General features: G+C 54.9%; 1 protein-coding gene across 2 annotated transcripts in view; it reads left to right on the forward strand.

Annotated features, from left to right (window-relative positions):
* The window catches only part of TBCB (tubulin folding cofactor B), a 43,332-nt gene extending 24,562 nt beyond the window's left edge, over positions 1 to 18,770 (forward strand). The window contains exons 1-6 of one of the 2 annotated variants that reach the window (XM_074937585.1): positions 6,656 to 6,832; positions 12,446 to 12,589; positions 13,454 to 13,550; positions 14,937 to 15,128; positions 15,258 to 15,330; positions 15,779 to 18,770. In XM_074937585.1, the coding sequence (XP_074793686.1) occupies positions 6,707 to 6,832; positions 12,446 to 12,589; positions 13,454 to 13,550; positions 14,937 to 15,128; positions 15,258 to 15,330; positions 15,779 to 15,896 (750 nt within the window). In that variant the 5' untranslated portion in view covers positions 6,656 to 6,706 and the 3' untranslated portion in view covers positions 15,897 to 18,770. Of the gene's footprint in view, positions 1 to 6,655; positions 6,833 to 12,445; positions 12,590 to 13,453; positions 13,551 to 14,936; positions 15,129 to 15,257; positions 15,331 to 15,778 lie in introns of those variants that run through there. The other variant, XM_074937584.1, reaches the window with a different exon arrangement.
* Positions 18,771 to 19,515: the final 745 nt, after the last annotated feature.

Consider the following 19,515-nt stretch of genomic DNA (forward strand, 5'->3'; position numbering starts at 1 on the left):
TTTGTGTTGATCTCTCATATTATTTCTCCCTAGGAACAAGAGGGCCATTGACCGGTGTGTTGAACACTATTCACTGCACTGGAATTACAGCAGGGGCAGGCTGAGTGGTGTTTTAGACTGTGTGACTATGTGTGTGTGTGTGTGGTGCCAATCATGGGGGGGGCATCGGACAAGGTCTTTAGGTGCTACCTGAATGCACGAAATAATACAACCTGGGCTAAAAGGCTGGCTTTGGGATACTGGTTCGTTTGACTTTACAGAGCCGTGGAATGAGCTGGTTGGTGTGCGTCTGTGTGCGCGCCCTCTGCTGAACTGAACGTAAGACCGGCCTAACTGGGTCAGAGCAAAGACCCATCTATCCTCCTATTGTCTTCCGACAGCTGGTGCCAGATGCTTTAGAGGGAATGACCAGAACAAGGCAATTATCGAGTGATCCATCCCCTATTGTCCAGTCCCAGCTTCTGGCAGTCAGAGGCTAAGGGACACCCAGAGCATGGGGTTGTGTCCCTGACCATCTAGGCTAATAGCCATTGATGGACCTATGCTCCAGGAACTTCTCTCATTCTTTTTTGGACCCAGTTATATTACTGGCCTTCACAGCATCCCTTGGCAATGAGTCCCCCGGGTTGACTGTGTGTTGGGTGAAGAAATGCTTCCTTATGTTTGTTTTCATCCCGCTGCCTGTTAATTTCATGGGGTGACCCCTGGTTCTTGTCACAGGCGCCGACCTTTCAAACTGCCGGGGGGTGCTCAACCCCACGTCCTGCCCCCACTCCATCCCTTCATCCAAGGCGCCACCCTCCCTCTTCCCGCCCACTTCCACCCCCTCCCCAGAGCACCGGGTCCCCGCTCCTCCCCCTCTCTGCCAGCCTCCCTGCACGCTGCGAAACAGCTGTTTGCGGAGGGTGGGAGGCGGAAGGCGCTGATCCGCGGGGCCGCCAGTGGGCAGGAGGCACCGGCGGGGGAGAACTGGTGGGGGCTGCTGGTGGGTGTTCCACCCCTACCATTTTCCCCCCGTGGGTGCTCCAGCCCCAAAGCACTCACAAAGTCGGCACCTATGTTTCTTGTGTTATGAGAAGGGGTAAATGACACGTCCCTAGTCACTTTCTCCGCACCAGCCCCGATTTTATAGACCTCGCTCCGATCCCGCCTCGGGCATCTCTTTTCCAAGTTGGACAGTCCCAGGCTTTATAATCTCTCCTCACCTGGAGGCTGTTTTGTGCCCCTCATCACTTTTGTTGTCCTTCTCTGCACTTTTCCCACTTCTAAGATATCTTTTGTGAAACGGGGCGACCCCCAACAGCATGCTGTAGTCAAGCTGGGGGTGTACCATGGATTGATACAGTGGCATTATGATATTTACTGTCTTACGATCTTCCCCTTTCCTAAGGGTTCCTAACCTTCTTGTTGCTTTTTTCTGATGGCTGCTGCCCAGCGAGCAGAGGGTTTTTGGAGAACTCGAGCCGCTCAGCCTCATTGTCGGTGCTAGCAGCAGTCCCATGCCGTTCGGAGGAGTCCTGGAAGAGGTTGTGGTCAGGCCAGGGGGGAGGCTGAAGGATCAGTGCTGCACCCCGAGGGGTTGGGCAACTGGACAGCAGGTTCCAGCTCTCAAGAAGGGGGTGCTAGCCAGAGGGTTTGCACCCTGAGAATGTGCCTGGGGACCCCAAGACTGGGGCAGTGGCTGGTTCCAGAGACTTAAAAGACGGTCACGGCCATCTAGTGAGTGGCTGAGAGGGGGCGCTCAGCTGGGAGCTGACTCACCTGCTGTATTGCTAATCACAAGGGAGGTTCCCCATCATCATCTCATGTGGCAGGGGACTAGGGTTCTGCCACAGGGAGATGTTAAGTTCTGTCCTTGCTGCTCCTGTGAAGGTCTGAGCCACTCTGTACCTGCAGCACAGAGCCAACTGTGACGTTCCATGGGTTCTTCTCCAGCTCCGAATCAGAAGCCCGGGGGCTATAGCGCGGGGAAGAACCCCTGCCTCTGAACCTTTCTGTTGGACCAAACCCACCAGCCACCGATTTCACCATCTGGTTTGGACAGAGCTGAAATCTCATGCCCTGAAGCCAGCCGCAGAACCTAATTTGGATGTCGGCAGAGCTTCCTCATTCCCTCGTTACTGATCAGTTCAAATCTCCATCCCCTGCCCCTGCTACCCCTTCCTCCAAAATGCTGCTGCAAAGAATCAGGGGAGGGGATAACTTTTATGAGTGAATTTCAGTGCCCAGGCTGGAGTGGCAGCCCCTGGGGCCTGGCTCCTGTGCCTATGGAGAAGGTGTCTCACTAAGGTAGGCCAAGGAGAAGCAGGACAAACCACATAGAATCATAGGACTGGAAGGGACTTCAAGAGGTTATCTAGACCAGTCCCCTACACTTATGGCTGGACTAAGTATTATCTTCTAGACCATCCCTGACAGGTGTTTGTCCAACCTGCTCTTAAAAATCCCCAATAATGGAGATTCCACAACCTCCCTAGGCAATTTATTCCAGTGCTTAACCACCCTGACAGGAAGTTTCTGCTAATGTCCAACCTAAATCTCCCTTGCTGCAATTTAAGCCCATTGCTTCTTGTCTTAGCCTCAGAGATTAAGAAGAACAAATTTTCCCTCCTCCTTTTAACAACCTTTTATTGAAAACTGTTATCATGTCCCCTCTCAGTCTTCTCTTCTCCAGCCTAATCAAATCCATTTTTTTCAGTCTTCCCTCATAGCTCATGTTTTCTAGACCTTTAATCATTTTTGTTGCTCTCCTCTGGACTTTCTCCAGTTTGTCCACATCCTTCCTGAAATGTGGTGCCCAGAACTGGACACAATCCTCCAGTTGAGGCCTAATCAGTGCAGAGTAGGGTGGAAGAATTACAACACTCCTGCTAATACATCCCAGAATGATGTTCCCTTTTTGTGCAACAACGTTACACTGTTGACTCATATTTAGCTTGTGGTCCACTATGACCCCCAGATCCCTTTCTGCAGTACTCCTTCCGAGGCAGTCATGTCCCATTTCCCACCTACACACCTGTGTGTGCTATTTAGAGGAGTTGTCACCATTCAGGCCTGAAAGTGGAGACACTTCTGGTGCTGGATCCACAGCCATCAGGCAGATCTGCCAGTTGCATGTAGAAGGGCCCCCGGGAGGCGATTGGTGTGGGCCCCTAGACACATCAGATGAAGTCCTAACAGAGGCTAACCATGCGCCTGGCTCTTCGCTCATTAGAATTCAGCGCACGGGGCGGCTGGCTAGGAAGACAATGTCGTTCTCCCGTGACCCTGCTGTCGGGTGACCATTAGCAGAGCCTTTGATTAAGGGGAAGCATCAATGGAAAATAACTCACGCTGGGCACCTGCCAGCTCCCCTCCCTAGCCACTGTCCCTCCTGTGAGTGCCGTCTGAACTCAGCGCCTGATTCTGAGCCCCACAGGGCCCAGCCTGCTTCCCCCTCTCCACCCCCCCCGTGCCGCTCCCCAGGGGTCCAGTGCCACTAGCGTGAAGCAGTCTTATCTGTGCTGTGGCTCAGCTCTCTAAAACCACCAGCCTCTGGCAGCACGAGCCCTGCCCTCCAGGCCTCCACAGGCCCCGCTCGGGCTGCGCAGGTGAGCGATAAGCTCACGCCAAAGTCCTCGGCCCAGGCCCTGTTCCCCTGAACGCGCTCAGAATTCCCAGGAACTGTACAGCACCGTTCTGCTCAACACACAGCCCTGAGCTATAGTGATCAGGAAACCGAGAATAAGTTGATTATCAAAGAATAGACATTCCAGTGCTGGGGGGGTAAGAATATTGGGACCAAACGGTTACATATCGAACAAAATCAGAACACGCTTCCTGGAGACAAAGCACCAGACAAGTTCTCTTCCCAGCTGAAGACGCTTGTCTCGCCCAAAGTCGTGTTCAGCCAAGCCTGGTTGAGGTCCCTTTTTCATGAAGCAAACTCGCTGGCCGTTCGCTGCCAAGGGCAAGGATGCCAGGGCGTCCCCTTTGCCCCCCCAAACGTACCAGAACAAACCTTTGATGTTCACCCCAACACAACGTCGTCGTCCCCCCACGCCGCTATACCTCTTCCTGTTAGCTTCCTTCTGAAGTCCCCACCAGGTTTCATTAGCATTTCTAATGGGTGCCCAGTGTGAACCAGACAATGCTCAATTTACCCGTAAAGAGAGAGATGGATACATGGATCTTGCCTGGAGGAAAATCTTCTTTTCTCCTTTCCTGGTGACCCACTCCCAAGCTGTACCTTCAGAACATAATTTTCAGTACAGATCCAGAACTCCCGTACATACGTTTCACAATGGTAATGACTTTCATTAGAGATCTTACCTGTCACCCTTTGGGGGAACTAGGATGTAAATACCAGAACCAGGGGATTCCAGTAACCTTTATGCCCTCTGCCAGCCCAGCTGGCATCAAAAGATCCCTGGGTTACACCTCCCCCCACCCCCCTGACATCCCTGCTGCACCAGAGCAGTCCAAGGGATAGCTCTATCTCTCCCTGCTACAGTGGATGAGATTAGTGGGCTTTTCTGGCCCCTTATCCCCCTTCTCTGCTGGACCAGAGTACTGGTCCGCCTAGTTCACAGTTAGGGCTCCCTTGGTTCTTGTCACGCAGACAGAAAGCAGAAGGTCAGAGTCCAAAGTGCAGGAGATGCGATGTGTATTGGGGTTAACAAGCATAACCACAGCTCTTTACACCAGCAGAGCTTCCTTTCCCCCCTCGCTCCTGGTACCACCCCTTACCATGTATGGTCCTACTCCATTTTGGAGGGTCTTGAGTCTGGGGAGTTCAGTATCACCTCTTTTGTACCCCACAGGAAGGGGAAGGAGTGAGGTGGTGTTCCAGCCAGGGTCAACGTTTCTTTGGCTTTTAGTATTTCTTATACCTTCCCCCCCACCCCGATCCCCTTTGGCCCTCTCAGCTGGTTGCTTGACTTTGTCTTGGGAGAGGAGTCGGGGCAGAACTGTCCTTCAATTGTACATTTGTATATTAAACTCCCATCATATCCAGCAACACTTTAACTGTATTTCTTATCTTTTCTCATGGCACTAAACCCCCCATCTGGCTGTGGCAGAAGCAACATTCAATGTCTTTGTTCCTTGTTCACATATGTCAATAAGACACAAACAATTATATTTTAAAACCCCCAAACTTCACCTGGCAAACAAAACCCAGAATTCTATCTCAGGCAAATAAATAGGCCTAAATACTATATTACCATCACTAGCCCTCACTACCCTGCCATAACAGATCACACACAGAGTTGTGTAGTCTTCTGTCCTGCTGGGTAAACAGTAGCGTGTGATCTCTTGTGCCCTGCATCAGACTAATGGCCCATATGTTATAGCACGCGTTAGCTGACGGGAAGCTCAGAGCCCCAGAGGTATTTAGGCACCTAACTCCCACTGGTTTCACCCCAACACAGACAGCCACCCATTCACCCAGCTTTACACCCTCCCATCCATTGGGCGCCTAAATACCTTTGAGGCTCTGGACCTAAATAACTCACCCAAGAGGTCTGTGGAAGAGCTGGGAACAAAACCCAGAGTCTTAGGCCAGCTGTCTAACCACGGGGCCTTCAGGATGAGCGGATGCCCAAAGGGAGGCCCTACAGAAATATAAAATTGTCACTAGCATAGGATACTTCAAAAGGTGCTGGAAGTAATGTGCAGCTATAACACAGATGCTGTGCATCTCCCCATATCCATGCACTCTGCCTCACAGCCACCCTCCCCAATGCAAAAAGAAAAGGAGGACTTGTGGCACCTTAGAGACTAACCCATTTATTTGAGCATGAGCTTTCGTGAGCTACAGCTCACTTCACAGTATGCATCCGATGAAGTGGGCTGTAGCTCACGAAAGCTTATGCTCAGATAAATTGGTTAGTCTCTAAGGTGCCACAAGTCGTCCTGTTCTTTTTGCGAATACAGACTAACACGGCTGTTACTCTGAAACCTCCCTGATGCATAGACCCACACACCCACCCGGGCACCAGGGTGACCAGACAGCATCTGTGAAAAATCGGGACAGGGGGTGGAGGGTAATAGGCTTCTATATAAGAAAAAGCCTCAAATATCGGGACTGTCCCTATAAAATCGGGACATCTGGTCGCCCTGCCAGGCACTGATGCCTGCAGCCATGACTGGGTGCACAAGCAGATGCATGCAAGAACGGGTGGGTGCATGGCTGAGACGGGTGCATGGTAGGGAAGCACCTACTTCCACATGGATGGAGGCACCCGCACATGGAGCCATGTATCCATGCACCTGTCTGCTCATGCATCCACACGCACCCTCCGCCCTCGCATGCAGCTACCTGGGCACGCGCCGACATAACGTAACCCGCCCTGCCCTGCCCTCTCCACCCAGCTGCCCTCACCGTTCTGCGGCCTCAGCCTTCAACCTGCCTCTATATTCCGCACTGCCATTGGCTGAAGGGGCCTCCGCCGCACGTAACGCCGCCTTCTATTGGCTGAGGTCAAAGCCAGGCCGCTTGTGAGTTCCATCTGGAGGCGGGGAGAAGGGGGCTCACAAGGCGCTTGGATTGGTTGGTCCGGGCGGCGGGGGCGGGCCGCGCCCGGGGCCGACCGCGGTGCGATTGGCCGGCCTGGGCGGGGCGGGCGGCGATTGGCCGGGCGCGCCCGGGGGGCGGGCCGAATCTTCCAGAAGCGAGCGGGCTCCCGACGGCGGGCGGTCGCTCGGCGGGTGCGGCGGCGGCACCATGATCCTGTCGGGGGCGCTGGGCGCGGCCTCCCCGGCCACCGTGTCCGTCTCCATCAGCAGCAGCCTCAACTCCTTCCGCGCGCAGAAACGCTACGGGCGGGGCCTCACCATCGCCGAGTTCAAGGTACCCGGGCACCGGCCCCTCCCCCGGGCACCGGCCCCTCCCCCGGGCACCGGACCGAACCGGGCCCCTCCCCCGGGCACCGGCCCCTCCCCCGGACACCGGACCGAACCGGACACCGGACCGGGACCGGCCCCTCCCCCGGGCACCGGCCCCTCCCCCGGGCACCGGACCGGGCACCGGACCGAACCGGGACCGGCTCCTCCCCCGGGCACCGGACCGGGGACCGGCCCCTCCCCCGGGCACCGGACCGGGGACCGGCCCCTCCCCCGGGCACCGGACCGAACCGGGCCCCTCCCCCGGACCGAACCGGGCCCCTCCCCCGGGCACCGGACCGGACCGAACCGGGCCCCTCCCCCGGGCACCGAACCGGACCGGACACCGGCCCCTCCCCCGGGCACCGGACCGGGCACCGGACCGAACCGGGACCGGCTCCTCCCCCGGGCACCGGACCGGGACTGGCCCCTCCCCCAGCCTGACCCACACCCACCGGACCGGGGACCGGCCCCTCCCCCGGGCACCGGACCGGGCACCGAACCGGACCGGCCCCGGCCCCTCCCCCAGCCTGACCCACACCCACCGAACTGGGACCGGCCCCTCCCCCGGACACCGGACCGGGACCGGCCCCTCCCCTGGCCTGACCCACACCCACCGGTCCGGGACCGGCCCCTCCCCCGGACACAGGACCGAACCGGGGACCGGCCCCTCCCCTGGGCACCGGACCGGACACAGGACCGAACCGGGGACCGGCCCCTTCCCCGGACCGGCCCCTCCCCCGGGCACCGGCCCCTCCACCGGGCCCCTCCCCCGGGCACTGAACCGGACCGGACACCGGCCCCTCCCCCGGGCACCGAACCGGACACCGGCCCCTCCCCCGGGCACCGGACCGAACCGGACACCGGACTGGACACCGGCCCCTCCCCCGGGCACCGGACCGGACACCGGACCGGACCGGGACCGGCCCCTCCCCCGGGCACCGGACCGGGACCGGCCCCTCCCCTGGGCACCGGACCGGGACCGGCCCCTCCCCCGGGCACCGGACCGGGACCGGCCCCTCCCCCGGGCACCAGACCGAACCGGGCCCCTCCCCCGGGCACCGGACCGGGCCCCTCCCCCGGGCACCGGACCGGACCGAACCGGGCCCCTCCCCCGGGCACCGAACCGGACCGGACACCGGCCCCTCTCCCGGACACCGGCCCCTCTCCCGGACACCGGCCCCTCTCCCGGGCACCGGACCGGACCGAACCGGACACCGGACCGAACCGGACACCGGCCCCTCCCCCGGGCACCGAACCGGACACCGGCCCCTCCCCCGGGCACCGAACCGAACCGGACACCGGACCGGACACCGGCCCCTCCCCCGGGGACCGGACACCGGACCGAACCGGGACCGGCTCCTCCCCCGGGCACCGGACCGGGACTGGCCCCTCCCCCAGCCTGACCCACACCCACCGGACCGGGGACCGGCCCCTCCCCTGGGCACCGGACCGAAGCGGGCCCCTCCCCCGGGCACCGGCCCTGGCCCCTCCCCCAGCCTGACCCACACCCACCGAACTGGGACCGGCCCCTCCCCCGGACCGGGAACCGGACCGGGACCGGCCCCTCCCCTGGCCTGACCCACACCCACTGGACCGGGACCGGCCCCTCCCCTAGGCACCGGACCGGGCACCGGACCGGACACCGGTCCGGGACCGGCCCCTCCCCCGGACACAGGACCGAACCGGGGACCGGCCCCTCCCCTGGGCACCGGACCGGACACAGGACCGAACCGGGGACCGGCCCCTTCCCCGGACCGGACACCGGACCGGGACCGGCCCCTCCACCGGCCTGACCCACACCCACCGGACCGGGACCAGCCCCTCGACCGGACACTGGACCGAACACAGGACCGGACCGGGGACCGGCCCCTCCCCCGGGGACCGGCCCCCAGACCGGGATCAGCCCCTGCCCCTGCCCTGGCCTGACCCACACCCTCCGGGCACCGGACCGGCCCCTCCCCCGGGGACCAAACCGGGGCTGACTGACACCCCGCCAGGACCAGCCCACTGGGACTTTTGCTCCCCCACTCTCCAAGCCCTACGGGACCCCCCCATGCCCTCGACACTGGCCTGATCCCCACACTCCCGACGCTGGACCAGATGGATCAACGCTGACCCCACTAATATCTGCCAGGGCCTTCACAGCCTGATCTCCTTGGGACTAACCCCACTCTTGGGAGCCCTCTGACACCTGCTAGGGCTTGACCCTCCCTTGGACCCTGGACTGGGATCCCCCCCCCTTCCCCCGAGAACCTACCAGGGCCTGACCCGTTCCCGGACCAACACCCCACCCCACCCTACTGCTTGGGATGGATGCTGACACCACCGACACCTGACCCCCATGGCTCCTGCAGGGACCAAACTGACTCCTTTCTAGGACCTGATCCTCCCTGGCTCTTCCTGAGCTGGGGACTTCTCTCTGGGACTAATCTACCTAGTACTAGACCTTCCCCAAATCTCTATGGGATCTTCCCACGTGTCCCCATTGGTGAGGGCAAGCACTGGGGCTGAGCTCCCATCTGCTGCCCTCCCCAGGGGCCTTGGCGAGGTGGCAGGAGGAGCTAGCCTCTCATCTGAACTCTTCCTCTCCCTGCTAGGCCCTCCACGACTCCTGTTGCTACTTACTTGATTCTCCACCCTAATCCAGAGCCGGCCCCTGCTCTGCTGATTCTGAAATTGTCCAGCTGATGGGTCCTGGAAGAAGGGGAACAATAGAGCCCCATCAGTGACCCCTTCTTGCTCCCCCAACATTTGCCTATGAACAGCATCCTCCTTCCATGCTTCCTTTGTTGCCTTTTCCTCGGGTCTTTGCACTGAGCTCTTTGCTTGGATCCCTCAGATGCCACCCCCATTTTCTCCTTAAAACACGCTTGATCCATGTGGTCCTGTTCTTTATATGACCTGCCCCAGCTTGGAGTGCTCCTTTCTTTTGTGTTTTGATTGGTTTTAAGGAACCTGGGGTGAGATTTTAATACAAACTCAGGGAAGCTTAATAGATTTAGTAGATCCCGTCAAGCCCAGGTCCTCGAGGCAACATGGGTTATTCCCTACAGCTAGACTGGGAAGGATTAGACGTTTATCAGTAAAAGTCAGTAAACATCAATTTCACCAGATAGCCCCCTCCAAAAAGACTTCCCTCAATAATAATTGAAATTTACAGAGAAGCAAAGTACATTTCTCAAGCAGCGTTTTTCTTACTTTGATTTAGGGCTGTTTTGACAGGTGGTGGTGGCCAGTTCTGTTCTAATGGTTATCGAGCTCTAACTTTTTGAACCTCAGGGTCTGCTGTCATTAAACAATTAGTCTGTTCTCTCCATGAGTTCCTGCAATTGTGAACATTTAAATAGATAAACGTTAAGAAGAAGAAGCTTAAAACAGTGCAGTCGAGCCAGAACCCAGTTCAGGTGCTAGTAAGCAACAGTAATGAGTCCCTGCCTGACTGAATTTCCTGCCTCTGCTCAGCCGAGAGTCCTGGCTGGGGTCTGTGCTCTGCCCGTTCAGGACCACAGGCTCCTTGCATCTGCAGGAATCGGTAGCTCTGCTGCCATGCCCCACTCACTCTGTGACAGCAGGAGCCGTTCAGCGGTGGGATGAGTGAGTGTGGGGAGAGCAGAGACCCAACCAGGACTGTGAGGAAGAGCCCCCAGCTGTGGGGGAGGCCACCCTGCTGCTGAGTGGCTCCTGCCCCCTCGATTATCCGAACAAAATGTTGGTGTGTCCCTCCCGTGCTATTCGGAGAGCTGGGAGTAAGCTGTACCTTACCTCTCCTATTCAAGGAACGAGGGATTCCTGTCAGCCTGGAGCGGCGTCCTGTCTCCGGCAGTTGCCAGTGGGCCAGAAAAAGATGGGAGAACCCTGCAGTAGGCAGACCCCATCCTAAATGGCTCCTTGTCCTGGCCTAAGGAGTCTCTGTTCCTGGTGCTTGCATCCTTATTTGTCAGCTTTTGCCAGTGACCAATGAGACCCTATAGTAACGGGGGAAATATACTCCCCCAAAATCACCCCTCAGATTACACCCTCTCCTCCCCCTAAGCTCCCATAGAGAGACCCATCCGTGCAGTTTACTCTGAAGGCAAGCAAATCCGGAGATCTCCTGATCTCCCCGGAGATCAGGACGGCAGGGATGGGAGGGTGGACCTACTGGGAAGTGTGTAATGGGATCAAAACCAGCATCTTCAACTCCCCCTTGGGGCCCACTGGCAGGCACTGAGATTCCAGAGTGCAGGTGTAATATACCTGTGGCAAGATGGCAGCTTCTTAGTAATAATACCTTGCCTGTGTGGAGGGCTTTTGATCAGTCATGCTGAAAGTGCTTCACAAAGGAGGGCAATATTGTTACCCCATTTGACAGATGGGGAAACTGAGGCACGGGGGAATATTTGGACCAGGGTTGCCCAGCGGGCTAGTGGCCAAGCCAGGAACAGAACCTCTGAATCCAAGTCTAGTGCTCTGTCCACTAGGTAACACTGCCTCCCTGTGGAGCGCATGGTAGTTACCTGGCACTGAGGTGCCCAGTACTGATTGTTGTGTTTTGGGTTTGATTGCTTTCTAGCTGTATCCCAGAGCAGGGAGACAAAAATACATCTGCAGCCTACAGTCCTATTGGCCTGTCTTCCTGTCTGTTCCCCCACCATTTCCCATGCTTCTTTCCCTCACTTAACTTGACTGCTTTTTTCCCCCTCACCCCCTCTTCTCCCCTACCAGACAGGTGAGCTGCAATTCTCCATCCTGAAGCACCTGCCCCTCCAGCACTTTTGCTTATTTCTCTGGCCTCTCTGGTATTTGCAGTGACCCAGATCCTGTCTGAATAACTCTCCCCACAGCAGCTCTGGGGTGCATTGTGGGTCCCTGAGAAGGGCTCCATCAGCAGAAAATCCAGCCATGCCAGGCAGCCAAAAAGTGGATTAACTGCAGCTCAGCAGCTGGGGGCTTGTGCCCAGCTGTCTAACTGATGAGCCACCACTTCCTACCCTGCAGCAGTTGGCTCTTTGCCAGCTGCTGGCTGCTGTTTGTTGCTTTCCATCATCATGTATTTATCCTCTCGGAAGGGAAAACTGATCTATAAAGCAAAATCTGACCCTGCAGGAGCTGTGTCCAGCTCCCCATGCTGCTAGGGTTGTGCTGAGCGCTGATTGGTTTGCTACCTTCTGCGCTTTGTAGGACCATGTCTCTTATCAATCCCCTGTGCTCTGATCTCTCCATGTCTGAATCTGCCTTCCTGGGTGGGTTGTTGCTTCCCCTCTGTTCTCTTCTGCAGTTGTGATCACTGCTGAATTAATGCCAGAGCAGCTCCTGGCAAAGCATTGGACCAGGAGCTACTTAGCTACGGGCATCGCTGCTGAATGCGTCACCATTGCAACCAAAGCTCAGTCTGAGAATCTACGAGACCGTCTAGCCCAGATTGCTTCTATCTCTTGCATTTTGTAATGTTCCTGGGTCTTATTTTCTTCTGTAAGCTCCATGATGCCTGCTTGGTCCAGTTGTCCTCTGTGGGTGGCTTTGCGGACTCTGGCTTGTATGTGGCAATGGAGTTGAGGATGTGGAAGTGCTGATCTCTGTTGTGTCTCTCCTTTCCCAGTGCAAACTAGAGCTGGTGGTGGGAAGCCCAGCATCATGTATGGACTTGGAGCTCTACACGTCCGATGACAAATTTGTAATGAAACTGGACAGCGATGAGGCCTTATTGGGATCCTACCCCATCGATGACGGCTGTAGGATACACGTAGGTATCGGGGTTGCAGATCCCCAGCGTAGACAGTGATGTGAACTGCAGTGTATTTTATCCCTGTAGCACTAAAGAGCCCGCAGGACTCGACTTTTCCTCAAGTCGAGAAATAACGTTCGTTTCCTCTTAAAAGAGCAGAGATTTTAGGTCTGTGAAGGGGTTTTCAGTCACCCAATGACTTAGCAACTCGAGTCTTGCTGAAAGGCAGCGGGCTGTGGGTTATTGAATCATGGAGGTGCTTTGAAAAACCCACGCCCATGATCTAAACCCCCACCCCACAAACTTGATGTTTGTGTGTAAAGTTCTGCTTTGGCTTGTTTCTTTGGAGACTTTTTTCTGTCAGAACTGACTAAATTAGCAGCACTTGGGTTTATAAATTATAACGCCAGACAGAACCATTAGATCATCTAGTCAGACCTTTGGTGTGACACAGGCCGTCAGGCGTCATCCAAATGACCCCTCTATTGAGCAGCCTTGTCTTCAGTACAGCCTGAGGGTGTGTACACCCAGCAGACCTTCCCCCCACTTGGCAGCGAGTTTCAGAGCCCGGGTCTAAAACTAACCATGGTGACGTTCCCACTTGGGGTTTGAAGCTGGGGTGGGCGGTTTCAGAGTCCCAGTGTGAATGTTTTAGCACCATAGCATGAGTCTGTAAACCCAGGCTCTGAGACTCACTGCTGTGGGTTTCTGTGCTGCATAGATGTAACGTATGGCACGCGTTCCAGGGACCCCTTGGAATGCCACTACCCTGAATTACGCAGCTTTAAACGTCAGGTACCGGGGCTCAGTTAACCAAGACTAGGGCTAAAGAAACTGGTGTGAACAAGAGCGGACTCTGGTAATTTCCATTCTGTTCTCTAGGTTATTGACAGGAGCGGAGCCAGGGTCGGCGAGTACGAGGATGTGTCGCGGGTAGAGAAATATGAAATGTCTGCCACTGATTACGAGAAGAGGCCAGGTAAGGATGACAGCGTTGCCAAAAGACCCATTTTTGCAGGGTTAAAACTTCCATTCCAGGATTGACATTCAAAGCCTGGTGGGTTTGATATCAAATGGAGCTCACCCGTTTGTCTTGGTCACATACGTGTTCCAGACTGGCACACATGTAAACAGCAAAGCACCTGAAAATACCCCCTCAGCTGGCTTTGGCTGGGGGGCAGGAGGGTGGTGGGGTGTTCTGGTGCTGCTGTCCCCAAATGGCTGAACTCAGATCCCTCCCCATGAGAGAAGAGGGCCGTGGGGATAACGCCCCATACACCAATGCCAGGTGGGTGCATAGTGAGAACCGCAGCATGTGTCCTGGGTGCGGTGGCTCAGCTTCTCAGGGTGCCCAGCTCATCTGTACTAGAAATGCACCATGCGGGCAGCGACCCACCAGCATCCTCCACCATGAGGTGAGGGTTTGTGCATTGTTGCTTTCTGTTTCCCTCAGTGCTGTCCAGTTTAACTCAAACTGTGGAATCAATGGAAGGTTAAACAGATCTCACTGGCAGCAACCTTGCCTTGCATAATTTCCGCCCACTCCTCGTTCCCCTCACAGCTCTCCTCCCCTGTGTCGCCCGAAGGACACTTCACCCTCCTTGGTGTTGGTACCTACCCTCTTACGCGTGCTTGGGCAAGGAGTTCCTCCGAGGCGAGAGATTGTTACAATCCGACTTACTGTAAATCTCCGATAATAAAAGGGAAATCTTCTTCTCCCTTTCGCAGGAAGAAATGCTTTCCTTCCTCTAGGGCCAAAATACCGACTGGGATTATTTCACAATCAGTTTACTCTTACACAGGTGAAGACAACCATGAACGCCCCAGTGATCTTATTTTAGGTTTGGGAGGCTTGTATGATTACAGATGTAGTATGATGAGTGGGAACTGAAAAAAGAGGGTCTGGTTTCAAGAGGGACCTGATTGCGTGTGACACCGAGGGGGTTCATTGTATAATGGGCCATGCTGCTGCCAGATACAGGCCTCTCAGCACGTAACCTTGGCCTCTCTCTCTGCATGCCCGGTAAAGATCTTTCCGGCACAGCCTCTGCCTCCTGTGTTGCATATCGCTAACGAAAGACGGATGGCGGCAATGAGATGTTTTCCTGCTGCTAGGTTGATCTGGGCCCCAAACGTAGGTGTTTGAAGTGGAGAAAATTGACTAAGGAAACGTGAAACCAACCAGGGCTGTTGATATTGTCTGCCTTGAGTGCAAAAAAACCAATGGAAAAGGGGGAAAAATAGATTTAAAAAAAAAAAAATCTCAGTTCTAATCTTGTCCCATGATAGGTGGGAGTAGATGTTAAAATGTCCAAACCTGACGGTGTCCTTTGAAGACCAACCCTTTTCCCCCTCTGGCTTCCAGACTCTGTGCGCTCCTTCCTGAAGCGCAGTAAGGTGGGGAAGTTTAACGAGGAGGAGATGTTGAAGAAAGAGGCTGAGCAGGAGCAGAAACTAGCAGAAGAGAAGGCTCTGGCGGAGACCATTTCAGTGGGTGCTCGGTGTGAGGTACAGGTCTCAGGCCAGCCCAACAAACGGGGGACAGTCATGTTCGTGGGTAAGTGCCACTGGCCCCCGGCTCTCAGTTCCTTTCCACTCTGTCTGTCTGAAAGGACAATTCTCTTAGTGAAGATCAAGCATACAAAGAGTGGCTGTGACTCAGTTTTGACTCTCCTTCTCTCCGTAGGGCTAGCAGAGTTCAAACCGGGCTACTGGATTGGCGTCAAATATGACGAACCCTTAGGGAAAAACGATGGCAGGTAAAAACCCTTCCTCTGTCCAAGTTCTGTCTTGGTGCAAACGGGTAGTCCTGCTCTGTTCCCAATAGGGGCCCATGCCAAGCCAGGTTCTCTCAAAGGAAGCGAGGGGTGTGGTTTGAGCACCGAACACCTCGTCCCTGGACTTGCCCTGGGACCTCGCTCCATGTCTGTGCCTGCAGCTTGTATTGAATGTCACCCTAACAACAGTGCTGAGCAGTAATCTGGTTTATTGTGGGCCAAACGCACGCCGAGGTGTTAACTGCTCTGGCTTGTATGGAGTCACACAGGGATGGCTCTACCCTTCCGTTAGGTCTGTTCCCCTGGCCTATGAGGAAGGCTGCAGTCACAGCTCAGCGTCTGGTGGTGCGTTGCCGAGACAGCTGTGCGGGGGAAGGGAGGGCTGTGTCAAGCCGCTGCCGAGCTCATCCCCGACTCTTCCTCTTCCCAGCGTCAATGGAAAGCAGTACTTTGAATGCCAGCCCAAGTACGGCGCGTTCGTGAAGCCTCAGTACGTCACCGTGGGGGACTTCCCAGAAGAGGATTACGGACTGGATGATGAAATGTGACCGGGAGACAGGAGAAAGGAGTCCACATGGACCCGCCGCCCTCTTCACATGGCTGTCGACACGCTGCGGCGTCTCAGTGGGCTGCTGCATTCGGATCCTGCTAGAGGGTACCTAGGTGAGGGAGAAGATGTGACAAGCAGCTGTTTTGGTTTTTTTATTTCTTCTGATTGTATCTGTTTGTTCAGTGAAAGATGCCATATCCCTTTGTTTTTTCTCCCTCCCCTCCATACGCACCAGCTTAATGCAGTGACACTAATAAAGCTGCCTGGGAGGAACTGGCTGTGCAGCTTAGCAGTGATCCTTGTATCTGGAGTGTGCCTTGTGTGCCGAGATCCGGCCCGGTGGCTCCAGAAGCCATTGATCAGTGGTTGGATTGAGGGCACAAGGAACCCACAAAGCTCAGATTTAAACCCATGGGAAGATTTGGGTTGGGCAAAGGGTTTAAAAACGCAATGCATTGAGAAATAGAGCATTGTCCGTGTGACTATCGTGATCGACTGCGCATGGATTAGAACGTCCTCACGCTCGAACCAAGGATTAGGATCCTAAACCACAAAATCGGTATCAAGATTGCAAACCCCTCCAACATCCTGAGATGTCTGGAGCCAGGGTTTGGCTTAGTTCACATCCCTTTGTCCTTAAACTTTGCTTAATTGAAGGAGGTTACCCCACTAACACGTCCGCTGTGAGACACTCAATTTGAACTCCCCTTTATTCTCAAATCCCCCCCTCTCCCTCAAAAACCCCTACCCCAAGCAGAATTCTGGCCCTGTAAAGGGAGACGTGCCAGAGACCCCCTGAAATCCTTTGCTGTTGATTTTACATGGAAGGTGCCCAGATGCTAAGGTGATGGGCAGCAGAATAAGCATGCATAGGTCTTAATTCTTAGAATGACAAAAGTATAAATACCTGCTGCAGTGCAGTTTACGGTTAGCTACTGATTGACTCAGTTGAAAGCTGCAGTATTCCTCTTCAAGGGTGTGTCTTGGACAGATGAGACAACCCTGAATTCTTGTCTATTACCTTTCCCCCATGCTGCCTAGCTGCTGCAGTGACTAGAGAAGGCATAAGGTGCATTGTTAAATCTTTAGCACCTCCTCGTTTGTGCCCCTGAAGTGTTAAGTGTTAGTCTGTGCGTAGCTCTCAATTTCCTGGTGCCTTGAGTTTAATTTTAGACAGCGGTAATTAAGGAAACAGATGTGTTCCCCAAAATATTAGTCCAGTGGCAGGTGACGGTACAGCCCCCTCTCTCTAACTGTTGTGGTTGATAGCATGGAGATCCTTTGCAGCTGGCCGTCTGTGTGTGGATGTGCAGCTTAACCCTTCCCTGCCTCTTGTGTGGGTGACTATAACGTCCAGCAGGGAACATTCTCTAACCCCCTCTCTGCAGAGCTCTCACAGCACCATGAGGGAATCCTCCCTTTTCTGACCGCCTACAGCTTGTATTTCTCTTCCCACAATGAGGCTGTTTCAAGACTCTCCTGTAGCTTAGCCTCCAGTCGCTGCCGTTGGGCTGTCCGATGCCCATTGTGCCGGGTCTGTTCTGGCAGAGGCACTGCTTCCCGAGGAAGAGAAGATCCTGAGCGCTCAGCTGGCAGGCTGCTTTCAGAAACACACCAGTCGCGTCGTGAGGGGCATAAGCGCGAATAGCATCAAGACTTCCCAAGTAACATGCAGTGACATGCTGGTTGATCTTGTGACAATTAACGGTGCAAGCTTGATGGGTTTGGGTTCCAGTGAGTGCTCTCCTCTCTAGCAGATTTGAAAGGCAAGTCCCCAGATAACCATATTAGAGTTTCCCACAATGCTTTTCACTAATGGAGAACCCCACTGTGTTGTTAGAAATGGCTGTAGGTCACTTCCTGTGCAAGCTCCTCGAACACCTGAAGAGATCTTCCCCCCAGTCTCAGTTACTGCACTCAGCTTGGGGCAAGGGGGCTCGAACCTGGGATGGTGGTTTCTAAATCCAGGAGCCTCCACTGTGTCAACTGCTGCAGGCTCATCGACTGCTATATTGCCCAGGCACCACTAGAGGGGGACATATGAACAGCCATATCGGGTCAGACCAGTGGTCCTGGTTCAGTATCCTGTCTTCTGACAGTGGCCAGTGCCAGATATTGCAAAGTGAACTGAACAGGGCAGTTATCAAGCGATCCATCCCCTGTCATCCACTCCCAGCTTCTGGCAGTCAGAGGCTTGGGACACCCAGAGCAGGGGGTTGCATCCCTAACTATCTTGGCTAATAGCCATCGAGGGACCTATCCTCTATGAACTTAGCTAATTCGTTTTTGAACCCAGTTATAGTGTTGTCCTTCACTTGTGGAACTCCTTTCCAGGGGATGTTGTGGAGATGTACTTCCTTTTGTTTGTTTTAAACAGAGCTCCACGCTGAGTTGGTATGGGCTACGTGAATGCTTCTAGCGAGCCAAGCCCAAGAATCTTGCACCTTCCATTGTTCTAACAGTGGGTCTGACGCTGACTTGTGGTGTGATCCGTGGGCGAGTCACTTGGCCTCACTGCCTCTGGCTTGTGCGACATGATAACAAGCAAACATTCACTCTGCTTATGGTGTGATCACTAGATTTTGTTTGTTTGTTCTCTTTTGAGGACATGATTGTGCCATCCTGGCGCTCTGAGGTCTTGTGTGAAGTCCCTTGGGATGTGTAGTTCTGAGGCTACTTTACAAAAAGCTTCTGCTCCACCACATCTACCTTTAGGGTACGAAGGGAACAGGACTTCCTGGGTTGTAGGTGGTCTCAGGATGCCCTACAAATGGTGCTTGCACTGCCTTTGGTCAGTTTCACAGTCGGGCAGCATGGGGGGTGTGTGTGGAAAGCAAGTGGTGGTGAGAACTTTGATTTGATGGCAGGTCGCCTGGTCAGAATCGGTGTCTTCAAATGTGTGTGTTTCACAGGATTAGGATCATTCTGTCTTGATTTTTTTTAAAATCCCCTGTTGCCGAACTCTGGCTGAGATGTAAATTTGTAAAAACTGCGATGTAAAGTCATGGTCTTGCTCTTCGAACCCAAGTGGGTTCATCATATTTCTTCTCCACGCTAGCAGCTTCTTCCAAGACCTTCCCACCGGAGGGATTGCTAGTGTATTTTAACCACCCTCTGAGCAGCGTTAAACCGTACACGCAGCAAGACTTCCAGAAGACTGGGATTTTTTTACTGGATGCTTCAATTTTTCAGATGCACAAGCTGAGCCTGTTAAAGGGGTCTGATCTTCGGGAAGTGCCGAGCATCAACTGCCTGAAAAATCACCCTCTTTTAAGGGGTCTCAGTTCAGGTGCCCCCAATCGCTTGTCACTCCTGAAAAACAGTAAATGGAGCCAATGATGTGCTACTGTCAGTAGCAACAATGGGGAACGAAGGAACTCTTGTGGGCATCCAGTTCACAGCTGTTCAGCCAGTCAAAACCAGCGCATTGTTTGTGTCCTTTGCAAACCACACTCCTGCTATTTCCAGAACAGGATGGGGGCTGCAGGACGGACATGACCTCTGCTCTACATCCCCCCCGCCCAATTGCTCCCGGAAGGGCATAGCTGTAACCTTGCTATGCTCTTGCTAATACTGCTTCTGCCACTGAAACAGACCCCGGCAGCCAGTTCAGCCTC

This window comes from Natator depressus, chromosome 23, assembly GCF_965152275.1.
Source record: "Natator depressus isolate rNatDep1 chromosome 23, rNatDep2.hap1, whole genome shotgun sequence".
NCBI classification, from domain to species: Eukaryota; Metazoa; Chordata; order Testudines; family Cheloniidae; genus Natator; species Natator depressus.